At 35.4% G+C, this 13,538-nt stretch overlaps 2 protein-coding genes across 2 annotated transcripts; one reads left to right on the top strand and one right to left on the bottom strand.

Annotated features, from left to right (window-relative positions):
- Positions 1 to 9,742: 9,742 nt before the first annotated feature.
- PFICI_12700 (uncharacterized protein) lies at positions 9,743 to 10,519 on the top strand (the record flags this gene model as incomplete). The annotated part of the gene is made up of 1 exon (XM_007841281.1): positions 9,743 to 10,519. The coding sequence occupies one exon, from the start codon at positions 9,743 to 9,745 to the stop codon at positions 10,517 to 10,519; it is 777 nt and encodes a 258-aa protein (XP_007839472.1).
- Positions 10,520 to 11,919: 1,400 nt separating this feature from the next.
- Positions 11,920 to 13,209, bottom strand: PFICI_12699 (uncharacterized protein; the record flags this gene model as incomplete). The annotated part of the gene is made up of 1 exon (XM_007841280.1): positions 11,920 to 13,209. One exon carries the CDS (start codon positions 13,207 to 13,209, stop codon positions 11,920 to 11,922), a length of 1,290 nt encoding a protein of 429 aa, XP_007839471.1.
- Positions 13,210 to 13,538: the final 329 nt, after the last annotated feature.

The raw sequence follows: 13,538 nt of genomic DNA, 5'->3' as shown, positions 1-13,538 counted from the left end.
TTTTTATCGTCCTAATTATAATCCCGTAAATTAATTAAAACGTAATAATTATCTTTTATAATTATATTTATATATACGTAAATATACCTATTTAAGCCTTAATATATTATAGCATAATTATAAATACTATTTATATATATTATAACATACTTAGCTATACTTTACCGTATAGCTATATATATTTAAAAAAAGCCGGCTTTAAATCGCCGCGCCTTTTATCCTTATTCCTTAATTATATTCGGATTATAAGGCTTTATATAATAAATTAACTTTAAAATCCTATATCGCAGCCTATTTTAAACGTATTACGGGAATAATTTAATTACTTTTAACGGATCGGGCTAATTAGCGCTTTTATTAAAATTTTTATAAAATATAACGTAAAAAATTATAATAAAGCGTACTATATTTAATATATATACTTCGTATAAATATTCCCTAAAATAACCTATAAGCATACCCTTTAGCGCCCTTACCTATAATTTCTTAGCTTATACCTTATTTTCCTTTAAAATATATATAAAAATACGCGATCCAAAAATCTTAAAATACCTAATTAATAAGCGATTAAATGCATTTTATAGCTAAAAGTTATTTTTTTAGCGTTATTAAAAAATAACTAATTCCTTTTTAATAAATATTATACGGTTTAAAACGATAACTTATGCCTTATAAATTTTATTTTAAAATATTATAAAAATATTTATTTAAATATAAATAGCGTATACGCTATTTTATAATATATTAATCGCGCGCTTAGCAAAGCCGTTTTAATATTAGTTATTCGGTATTAACGTAATTAATTTAATACCTTTTTATTTTACGTAATTATTAAAAAAACCGCCGTTAAAATTACTAATTCCGTTAATGCGAATTATTTTAATTCGGCGCCTTCGTTTCCTTAATTTATATTATAGCCTAATTATATACCTAAAAAAATCGCTTTATAAAAACCTTTTAAATAAAGTATTAATAAAATATAATTTTATAATTTTGCGGTATTTAATTAATATAAAATAACGATTATTATTTAAATTAATAGGTTTAATTTCCCTAATATTAGCCTATAATAAAATCGCCGCGAAATTTACGCGAATACGCATTAGATTTATTAAATTAATCCGAATATTTTTAGTTTTATTATACGCATTATATATTAATATAAAAATATTATTTAAATTTAAATTAATGCCTTTAATGGCCTTAATCGTTTTAATTAAACGTTTTTTATTTAAATAGCCTAATCGACGATACTATAAAATTATCTATTTAATTAACGGCTTTATTAATCCGTTTAATGCTATTAAAGCTTATATATAAAATGGTTCCTTTTGCCTATATAGCTATAAAAACCACTTTTTCTTAATTATATTAATAATAATTAATACCTTATTATCAAGCGTTTTAATAAAATTACTATAAATTTTAAATTTAGCCTTATATAGCTTATTATTAAAAATTACTTTTAATAGGAAATCTTTAACGTAATAACACTTTTTAAGCGTTAATTCCTAGCGCTCGCCTTTAAAACCACGCTATACGGTTAATATTTAACCGTATTTTATTAAATATATTATACCGTTCCTAATTATAATAAATAACCGATTATATTTATTTAATTTAATAACTAATTTAGCGATAAAATCAGCTTTATTATTCGTAATATAAATATTAGCGCTTATATTTAATAGCTATCGTTTACGCAAATTTAGCGATTAAATAATTATTAAAATAAAAAAATTATAATAATTCGTTTTATTTTATATATACGAATCGTATTATTTAATAAATTTATAACGTTTATTATTAAGCATAGCTTATAATTATTTAATTACGCCGAAAGCGACCCGCGTATAATAATTATAAGCTATTTTTTATTTTTTTTAATTTTTATCCTAATTAAAAAATTCTATAATTCTAGCGCCTTTAAACTAATAAAAGGAATTATTATTTATTATAATTAATAATAACTGCTAAAAGCCCCGGAATACGCCTATAAACGCGCTTCCCCGGCCCCGGCCACAACCCGTACCGCGCCCACGGTAATTGCCCTTATTTACGCTTAATCGCATAATTACGTTTAACTATATAAATAATTATATTAATTGCGTAAAATTAGAATTTTATTTATTTGCAGCTTTTTTATCGCGTTTCTTAAATGTTCTAAGGTATAATTGGTAGATCATAAACTTAGGCACAGGGAAGCGTTTATATAATTCGTAAAATCAGGCCGTAAAAGTAATTATAAGGCTGTATAACTGATTTATTAAAGCTTAAAGAAAGAATAACTAACTACGGAGGAATAACTACCTTTTATACCTATAAAGTCAACCAATAAAAACATTCTAGAATATATTACTAATAAATTAGATTTATAATCAAGTTAATTAGTAATAAAATTAATTTATAATCAAAGAAACCATTAAAATTTATGGATTTTTATAATATGGGTTACCCTGTAACCTAGGGCCACTATAGCCAGGTGCACTGGCTATATTTAGTGGGGCTGGATTTAGTGGAACGTTTTACTGGATTCTAATAGGTTTTAATAGCTATAATAGCCATAACAATTAATTATAATAACTTATTGACTATATAGCACTATAAATAGTGGCTATAAATGGTGCTATATTAATTATAGGTTAGTATAGGGTAAATTCCACTAATTTCTTATATATTATTATTTAACGATATCTCGATAGGTTCTATAGCTGTTATAACGATATAATATACGTTATAAAGCTAATTTTATGCACTATACGATATTATATTAATATCCGTGCAACACTCCCCTTATTAAATAGTATCGGTTAAATTTAACAATTTAATAAATTTCTGAAATTTATTTTTGGGAAGTGGCTTTATAAGGCCGTTTGCTGGTATATCGTTAATTGAAATATATTCGATTTAAATATTTTTATTTTTAACCTTTTGCCGTATGTAAAAATACCGTATAGCCGTATATTTAATACGTTAGTGATATTCCGGATTATATGCTAAATTTATGGCCCCCGTATTATCTCTTTTAATTAATACGGTATTTATATTAATTCCGATTTCCGTAAGTAGATTTTTTAACTATATTGCTTTACGGGTAGCCTGCTTTAGCCCGTTAAATTCGGCTTCGGTAGTTAATAAAAAAATCGTAAATTACCGTTTCGATTTCCAACTTATCGGTCCGTTATTTAAAATAAATAAATAACCGGACGTTAATTTACGGGTTTCGTAATTACCAGCAAAATCGGCATCGGAATAACCTATTAATCCGGGTTTTATTTTCCCGTTAAAGGTAATTCCAAGGTGGTAATGGGATTTTAAATAATTAAATACCCCTTTTACCCCTTTTATCGTGGTTTTCGATGGGTTTTGCATATATCTGGCTAGATATGCTATAGGGTAAGCTAGGTCGGGCCTGGTTTAAACTATAGCATATATTAATCCACCTAATAAATGCTAATATAAATGGATAAATTCCTTTAAAGCCGGTTTTTCGTTGCTTTTAGCCGTATGCAACGATTTTAGGAATCCAGGGCTAAATGGTATATTAGCCGGTTTTATATCGGAAAATCCGTTAAATTCCAGTAACTTCTTAAGGTAAATTGCCTGGTTTATACGAATTGTTTTATTTTCTTGATTTTTTTCAATTTATATACCGAAAAAATAAGAGACTAGTCCCAGATTTTTTATTTCGAATTCTTTCGAAATATCCTGTTTTAATTAGTTAATTTTACGTAAATTAAAACCAAAAATCAAAAAGTCGTCCATATACGTAATAATAAAAATATTAGAATCTTTATTAAAATACGCTAATTCGTCTAAAATAAATGGATTAAATCCAAGCTTTTTTAAACTATTTTTTAGTGTGATTTGCCATTAGCGTGGATTTTGTTTAAAACCGTATAAGGCCTTTTTAAGCTAAATTACCTAGGAGTCTTTTTCGTTAATTTTCTATCCGAAATTATTTAAGTCCGGGTTTTCGGATAAAAATTCGGATAATCCGTTTATAGGGGTAATATATACTTCTTCGTATAATTCCCCGTTTAGGAAAGCACCGATTATATCGATTTGTTCGATTTCCTAATCGTAATAGGCTGCTAAAGCTAATAAAAGCCTCTAGGTAGTGGATTTTATTCCTGTAGCGAACGTTTCGAAATAATCGATTTTATATCGTTATTCGAATCTACGTATAACTAATTTAGCTTTATATTTATCGATATTTCCGTTTTTATCGGTTTTCCTTTTAAATACCTATTTTACGGATAATGGGATTTTACCGGCTTTTTAGACTTTATTTCGATTAATAGCTTAAAAAGTCTTTTTCTAAATTAATTGCCGTAATTCAGCGTATATAGCCTGGTTTTATTTTTCCTTTTCAGGGCTTTTTAGCGCCTGTTTTATGGTTTTCGGTTCCGTATAGCCTAAATTTTTAATAATTGAATAATACGAGATATTGGCGAATAATTCGTCGTATTTAACGAATTTATTTCGTTCGGAATCCGTAAGTTTCGGAAGAATTACCTTAATATTTAATTTATTCGGAATAATCGAAAAAGTATTATTAATATCCATAAATTCGGAATCTATATTGGATCTATTATCTATATTGGATTCGTTCCCGGGTAAGTCCGGTCGATCGTTAATTATGGACTTATTCGTAGTGGATCGAAGAATTCGATCGTTTCTAGGAGGTGGATTCGTTAGATCCACCGTTTTCGGGACTATTAATTGGATAAATTCACCGTCGGTGGAACTTTTATCCGGTGTTATTTCCTGATCCGGTAATTCCGAATCCGGTAATTTCTCCCCCTCTTTTCGATTTTCAGGTAATAATCGAATATAAGAGGTCCGTATAATCTATAACTTATACGGTCGATCGGGAAGATATACGTAATGTGACGGTCCACGCCAAGTGGTCCGTGCTGGCCAGCCTGGCTGCACGGGCCACGGGCCCGTCCCCCACCGGCTTATCCGTAGCTATTGATAAAACTGTTCCGTAGCCGAGGAGTACCTTAAAGCTCCTCGTCTTTAGATCAATACTAAACCATAGGGTATACATGGCAAAGCCCATTCTTGTCCGTTGGTGCCGTAACACGTAATAGATTTTATTACCGTTATATCCAATTATTTTCCCGTTTTCGGTAGTAACTCCGAATTTATCGGAGTTTTTACGGATTTCTTTCGGTTTATAAACTAAAACCGGTGTTCCCAAGGCATAGATTTAAGATAAATCAGGCGTATTATCCCTTTCTAGCCAGAAATAATCGTAAAATTCCTAGTAAGGGGTAAGTAGACCGGATGCCGTAGCAGTAAAATTTATTAAATAAACCACTGCTTTTGCAACGAATTCCTAGAGGTTTTTCGGGAGTTATAAATCGATAAAAACCGTTTTGGTTTTTTCGATAATAATCCGGTTCGTACGTTCGGCTATACCGTTTTATTTTGGTATATAAAAAGTTGTAGGTTCGAAAATAATCCCTTTTTCGGTTAAATAATTTTCTAATTTAACCAGGGAAAACTCCCTGCCGTTATCTATGCGAATAATATTCGGATATTTTCCGAATTAAGTTTTATAATATTCGATTTTATTTGTTACGATATCGAATATATCGGATTTTTTTTTTGGAAAATTTAATTTCCCGAAATCCGGTTTTATTATCCGTAAAACTAATTATATATTTATAACCGGAATAGCTAAAGGGGGTAATATAAACCGTATCGATATAAATACGATATAACGGTTTATTAGCCTTATTCGGATTCGTATAGGGCTGGTTTCGGGTGAATTTTCCCGAAATATAGGATTCGCAATTTAAATCCTCCTTTTTTAATTCCTTTTTAGGAATCCCCGTAATTATTTTAGCTATTTTAGCTAAAATATCGTAGCTAAGGTGGCTAAGTCGTTTATGCCATTTTTCCGTAGCTATAAGGAAATTCGAATAATTAGAAATTAATTCGATTTCTTCGAAATCCGTGGTTTCGTTAGATTTCGTATCCGAATTCGGTTCCGGGTAACTTAAACCGATCACACGGGCTTTTTCCACTATTTTTAGTGGATTAATGGCTAAATATGCCATATCAGGCTCTGACTTATTAGCCAGGTGCAGGAAAAATCTACGTTTTTTTTGATTTAACGTAGCAAAAGGCCTGTTTTTAGAATTATATAATTTATTCCCGCTTATAATACCGCCTTTTTGGTAATGCAATTAGCCGGATATAATATTTAGCGGAAATTCCGGTACGTAAAGCACGTTTAATAACGTTATTTTACGTATTTTCCGGTTAATTTCGAAGGAAAGCGTAATATTTCCAATTCCTTTTGGAAATACTTTTCCACTACCTGTAATTATCGGTGAAAAATCCGATTTTACAGTAAAATTATCGAATAAGTGCTTATTATTCGATATATGCTTTAAAGAACCAGTATCGTATAACCACTAATCCTTGGGAACGGAGGTTAATTTCTTTTTCGATTTATTCGAAATATTCGAAAAAGCATGAAACGATTCGTTTTCGTCCGAATCTTCGTTACGGGGTAAGTTTCCCCGTTTCTTAGATTTCTGGTTCGTGGTAAATATGGTCGAATTTGAGTTATTCGACTTATTCGAATTATTCGAATTATTGGAATTATTCGAATTATTCGATTTCTTCTATTTATTCGATTTATTCGAATTCTTCCTATTTCCGCTTTGGGTTCCCCGTTGATTCTAATTAGATCGGGGAAACCGGGATTTCTTATTATCCGTATAATAAAAATTTCCCATAGCCGTATCCGGATCCCGTCGGTTTTCATCCAAAATATCCGTAATTAACCCTTCGAGGGTAGGTGGATTTATAGACCGTAAAGCACTGCGTTAACGGTCAGCCCATACAGGGTAAACTGACTGGAGGGCTGCAATAAAAATCGTCTTTTGATCGATATTATCGATTTTTGCCCTAACGCTTAAAAGCTTTAAAATATATCCTTTAAAAATGGATATAAACTCGTTTAACGAGTTATAATTCTCGAATTTAATCGTATAAAATTCGAAATATAATTGCTAACGTAATACGGGACCGGTGCCTTAATAGGCTAATTATAAGGTGGATAAGGCCTTATATAGATCCATTTTATCGAATATCAGATTTAACGGTTCTATTGTTAAATTCTGACGAATCAGAAGCAATGCCTGGGCTTTCTAAATATCGGTTATACCGTTATATGTATCGGTAGTTTCAAAAAACCGATCGATTCCTAGCAATTTAAAATATAACTGCAACGTGGATTTCCACGTATTCCAGTTTTCGGATCCGGAGAATTTCTGTTTCTCCGGCATCTGGCATCCGGCAATAGTACGGATAGAGTTATCCATTTTGCCGAATTTTTGCCGTTATAACGGTATAATTATCGTTAAAAACGGTGAAGGAATCGTTAAGAAAATGAAAATAAAAGAAAATAATTCTTTTATTTTATCGATGAATTGTATAAGGGGATCCAGGTGCTATAATATGATATAGCAGGTGCTATAAGGTGCTATAGCAAATCGGCTACTATAGTGGGGATTAATTATAAGTGATTTTATAGCCGTTATGTGGCTGTAACGGGTAAAATCACTATAATTAGCCACTTAACTATAGTTTTCGATATAGTTACGGCTTATATAGGCTTATATATAGGCCTATAAATAATCGGCTACTATAACGGAATTCCAGAGTCTACGTTAAATCAACTCGTCTGGGAGAGCGGCTATAGTTTTCGATATAAAGTCCGGTTCCTAATATAATCGATATTATACCGGACCGGGCTTATAACCTGTTCTAAGGTATGATTGGTAGATTATAAACTTAGGCACAGGGAAGCGTTTATATGATTCGTAGAATCAGGCCGTAGGAGTAGTTATAGGGCTGTATAACTGATTTATTGAAGTTTAAGGAAAGAATAACTAACTACGGAGGAATAACTACCTTTTATATTTATAAAATCAACCAATAAGAATATTTTAGAATATATTACTAATAAACTGGATTTATAATCAAGTTAATTAATAATAAAGTTGATTTATAATCGAAGAAACTATCGAAATTTATAGATTTTTATGGTGTGGGTTACCCTATAACCCAGGGCTATTGTGGCCAGGTGTATTGGCCACACTTAGTGGGGCTGGATCCAGTGGAACGTTCCACTGGATTCCAATGGGTTCCAGTGGCTATAGTGGCCACAATAGTTAACTGTAATGACTTGTTGACTATATAGCACTATAAATAATGGCTGTAAGTGGTGCTATACTAACTATAGGTTAGTATAGGGTAAGTTCCACTGATTTCCCATATATCGTTATTTAACGATATCTCGATGGGTTTTATAGCTGTTATAACGATATAATATGCGTTATAAAGCTAATTTTATACACTATACGATGCTGTATTAACATCCGTGCAACATTAAATTTATAATTAATTTACCGATAACCTTTTTTGCCGCAATACTAATAATCGCCGTTAATTTAACCGTTGCTATTAATAAATAATTAATTAGCGTTATTTTTATTACTAATTATTATTTTGCTTATAAATTTAATTATAAAAAATTGCTAAAATTATATAAATCCTAATATAACGCCTTTTAGGAAAATAGCTAATTAATTTCTTTTTCGTTTTATTTATTTTAAAGCCTTATTTTCGGTAGCTTTTAAATATAATTAAATTTAGCTATTTAAAATAAAGCGTTAATTATTAGTATTATAATTTTTTTATATATAATAATTTTATTCGGCATTAAATTTAGCTAAATTTTTGCTATTATAATCGAATTTATATAATTTCCTTAATAATTTTTACTTTTTTTTAATAATAATAAAATTAAATTAATTACGGAAAGCATCTTTTATTTTTATGCCTATTAAATAATATTTTATAATTATTAATAGCGTTTTATCGTTAATTATAGCTAAAATTATAATAATAATAAGCTTTTTATCCAAAAGGTAAATAAAGGTTTTTGCGATTTATTTAGCGGCTTATTTATTAAGCTTAAATAATATTATATAAACGCGATAATTAAAAATTCCTATTAAAAATTTTAATTTATCGATTTTAAATTTAAAATTTTTTAAGCGAGGAATTAATATAATTAAAGCTTGCTTTAATATGCTATAGCCAGCTATATTAGCGGTTATTTACCTTATATTTTTAGCTATAGCTTTTATAGCACCCGTTATAATTATATATTTTATAACGCTTTAGCTAGTTTTATTAGCGATCGCTTAAATAGCTATTATAGCGCTTTAATTATTTTTAATTAAAATGCTTTAGTTAGCAATATAAAATTTTAAATAACCTTTAATGCCAAATATTATATTATAATAAAAAAAGCTATTCGTAATATTTTTTATATTAATTATAATGCTATTATATAGGAAATTAATAGGGATTTAATATATTTAATATAAATAAACGGATCTAGCTATATAGGTTTAGTTAAATAAAATGCATAAAACCTAATTACCTCCTATAGCCCACCGGAAATAGCCGTCAAACCGGAGGTCCCGGGGTCTAATGCTTTTATCCGTCAAAACGAGAGTTGTACCCATTACTTTAGTCAAAGTCAACTTTCCACACCTTATGCGCCCATGACGCCTCAGCGCTCGCACTCTCTGTGGTCTCGTCGGCATGCGCCTAAGGTAACCACATCGCCAGCCCGACTTCGCAGTTCGCCGCCAGCCAGAACTGCCCAGCGGTCGAGGATCACCTCGAGGGGCCCCCGATAATGCCTCAATTCACTCCTCTGCAGCTCAAAATAAATATCAAGAACCATCATGATCTTGGCTTCAACCTCGTCTCTAAACGTCCCGTGAACATTGAACGACCTCCCCGTGTGCCCCTCCAAGAGCGTATATCGAGAACTGCCGTGCCGACGACCTCTTCCGCATCTCCTGCCCGCAAAATGTCCACACTTCCGCCCATTTCTGAATTGCCCAGTGCATCAATCAAGACGCAAATCCAGGCTCTTGACTTGTTGTTCGAACCGTCGACCGAGTTGCACACGCTCGCTCTGCCGGTACTGAAATCGAAACGGACTACCACAAATTTGGATGCCTCCGCCGAGACGTCGACAGCCGGTGGCTCATCGAGCTCGGCTTTTGATTCTTATCCGGCCGTGATACAACAGATTGGAACTCTCCTCCACAAGCTCGCGCTGTCGGAAGAACCCTCTGCTAAGCAAAAGCTCCACGGCATCCTTGGGTCGCACCCTCGCCTCGGCGCGAAAAAGGTTGACAGCGCACAAAGCCAGGCTGAACAAGCTTCTCTCAACGTGGGAGCCGCCGAAGAGGCTGAGAAGCTCAAGACTCTGAATGATGAGTACGAAGCAAAGTTCCCGGGCTTGAGATATGTGGTGTTTGTCAATGGGAGGAGCAGGCCGGTCATAATGGAGAATATGCGACAGAGGATCGATCGCGGGGATTTCAAGGAGGAGGAGCAAGAGGCGATTAGGGCCATGGTCGATATCGCCCTTGATCGAGCCAAGAAGCTTGAGTCTTCCTAGTCAAGTGCAAAGGCGCTCTTATTAGCTTGACTCGCTTTCAAAGGACAATATGCAGAAACATATGCTTGCGCTTTTTTGTACCAAGGCTGTTGACCTTACTTTTCAGGGAGAACAACCCTTGGGGTCTATACTCACGCTGAACACCCTCCACACAACAGACTGCTCAGAACGCTGGAAGACGTGAGCAGTGGCTATAGCAAGCTTGAGAAGGGATCACTGCTGTGCAACCGATACTACCTAGGTCGCCACACATCCACTGTGCGCGACTAAACCCCAAAGAAATGGAACGAGGCTGCATGTGGTGTACAGAGTATAGATCAACATCATAAGCTCACAGTGCACAAGCAACTGGGTTATAGGGGAAAGGACTAATTTGGATAGGATAAGGTCAGGTTCAGCAAAAAGCTTTTTGATGACTTGCGTCATATGACGTCCTACCACCATTTCAGAGAAAGGAAAGAAGAAGAAGAAGAAAACATTCAGTCTATTTTTGATCCTCCTTCCTTCCACGATTTATGGTTGAAATGGCTTACTTTGCCAAGTACTGTTGGAATGATGTTCATTGACAAGCCATGGCGCTATATAGGCCATGACAAACATGAGCAGATATAAATCGGGAAAAGGTCTGACCCCGTTCCTCTAAACGGGTCTTCTTTCTCCGCAAGGCACGAGAAGACTATCAAATGTTGAGCAACTCGCCAAATTTCGTGGCCACCAAATACTTCAACTCCACGGGGGATGAGAAAAAGAGATTCGCATTTGCAAACGCTATTTTTCTGTTGGTCCACTCCGTGCTCACGATTCAATTTCAATGTACTCATAGATATAATTCACAAGTTGTTAGGCTAGCACATGTAGGAAAAACTACATACGTGGCTGGATAATGGACATGTTTGGTGTTCTCAAAACGTGCACCTAGCGTTGGTGCTGTCTTCCTAACAAGAAATTTTGGTTGCCGCTGCTCTTAAATCTTGATGGCTGATTCGTCTTCTTGTTGATGTCGTAGTCGGTTGTCGCTACTCACGGATTTGATCTGCAAGCCGCTATGAGAGTTTCCCGGCACTCTACACGTTCAGGCTGTGTTCTGTTTATAGGTTTCCCTTGAAATATCAAGATACTAGGGAAGAATGCTCATCATGAATATGTTTCCTTTGGTAGAGGGAGTTTTGGTTGTGTTCAGGTTTGCGTCCATGAATACAACGTATGAGATATGCAAAGTATTGAGATTGTACATGAAGCTGTGCACCCATTTTTTACCTCTCATATGCAATGATATGCCAAAACAAAACAAAAATGCTCATATCCGACTCCAGTAATGCCTGGCCAAATCCTTCCTATTTTCTCTTTTTTTTTCCCCTCGTGTCCGTGCCGAGAACCGTATGCGAGCCTATGAATATATGCTAGGATGACCATATGATACCATCGACTTCATCAAGATACTCTTCGTAATAGTGCTCGTCTTCTTCTGCACCATCGGGCGAATCGGCCCTGCCGCCAAATAAGACGCCAAAATCTGCATATACACCGTCCACTTCATCGTCGCTGGTGTCGGCATACCTCGAGTCAAGGTCCGCATCTGGAAACGAGGCTTCGTCTTCATCTGCTCCCGCTAGTGGTGTCATTATGGACGTGGGTGGCGGTGTTGTTCTGGGGTGTGATGATGATGATGATGATGATAATGGTTCAGACTGGAGTTGCTCGAAGTCCCCTGCCTCCTTGGGCTGCTTATCTGACATGGGCATTGACGGCATGGTCGGGTGGGAGGCAGTGGTGTGCGGGCGCCACGCACGGGGAACGATTGGTCCGGGGACCTGTTCTCCGGACCGACCCGGGAACATGGCGCCCGTGCTGTCCGTGACGAGCTGCAGTCCGTGGCTCATGGCTGCCAAGCGAGTCATTCTCCAGATCCGATCGTGACCTCGAGTGACGGCAGTCTGTCTGACATTTAGTCTAACACGATTCAGTATTGCTGCCTTGCGGACGAGTGTTGTCTGGTGTCCAGCCTTTTTGGCACCGAGAGCTGCCAGTTTCACAAATCTGGATATGACTGGAGTGTCCTCGTCCGTGTCACGATTGAGTATGTGGGTGGCCGGCAGTGAGAATGGCTGCGAGAGCCTTGATGTGATGAGTTGGAGCCGAAGCCGGCGCTTCTTGCTCGAGAGGTGACTAGTACGAGGTCCATCGACATCATGAATCGCCCTTCCCCTCTTGTTTGTTGTTGTTCCTATGGATACAGTGTTCTTGCCCTTCTGTTCTCGGCCTCTCGTCAAAGCTTCAATTGGTGGTGTATGTTGGGGGCGCAAAGTCCAGCCAAATGTGCAAAGTCCAGTCAACGATTCATTCACGCTCTCATTGTTGGTGGAGGGACAGTCTGCGCTGCCAGATTTGCCACATAGCTCTGGGCTGTATGATGAATAACTAGGCCCTCTGGTAAAGGCCGCAGTAGAATAGCCGTCTAGCTCTGAAGTCAGATCATCCTGTGCCTTTAACATCTCCACTGGTATCACCTCACTGCGAGGAACGTCATTTCCGTGGGAAGACTCCGAATCGAACCACTTGCTGTGGCGTAGGAATCGCTGATTGGGCAAGTTCCTCTTCACGTCGTTCTGGCCCGAACTCTGCTTCGATGGGTAAAAGAATGCGTTGTGATGGCCTGGGCTAGGCTGGCGCAGTCCCATGTCCAAGACCATCTTGTTTGGTCCTCGGCTGTATCAAGGAATGCCCATCGTGACTGACTTGGATTGGGTTATATGTCGATGTTTTTGAGGTACAATTTGGAAGTAATTATGTTGGTGCTGGCGGGGATAAACCATATATGGTGGTTTGAGAAAGACTATATAAGCCTTTCTGGTGATGCAGGAGGGCGACGATGCTCACTAAATGAGATCCAAGCGCATTACAATTAAGCCTTGAATCCTCAGAAGAGTGGCTTGAGGCGAATGGTCTTGAATATCGTATGGAAAGGCCAACAGGTAGTCACCAGCGTCTTCCAGGCCGTATGCGATGGTTCAGTTGTATT

Source organism: Pestalotiopsis fici (assembly GCF_000516985.1).
Source record: "Pestalotiopsis fici W106-1 unplaced genomic scaffold PFICI_Scf_10, whole genome shotgun sequence".
Taxonomy (NCBI): domain Eukaryota; kingdom Fungi; phylum Ascomycota; class Sordariomycetes; order Amphisphaeriales; family Sporocadaceae; genus Pestalotiopsis; species Pestalotiopsis fici.
This window is presented reverse-complemented; position numbering and strand designations above follow the sequence as displayed.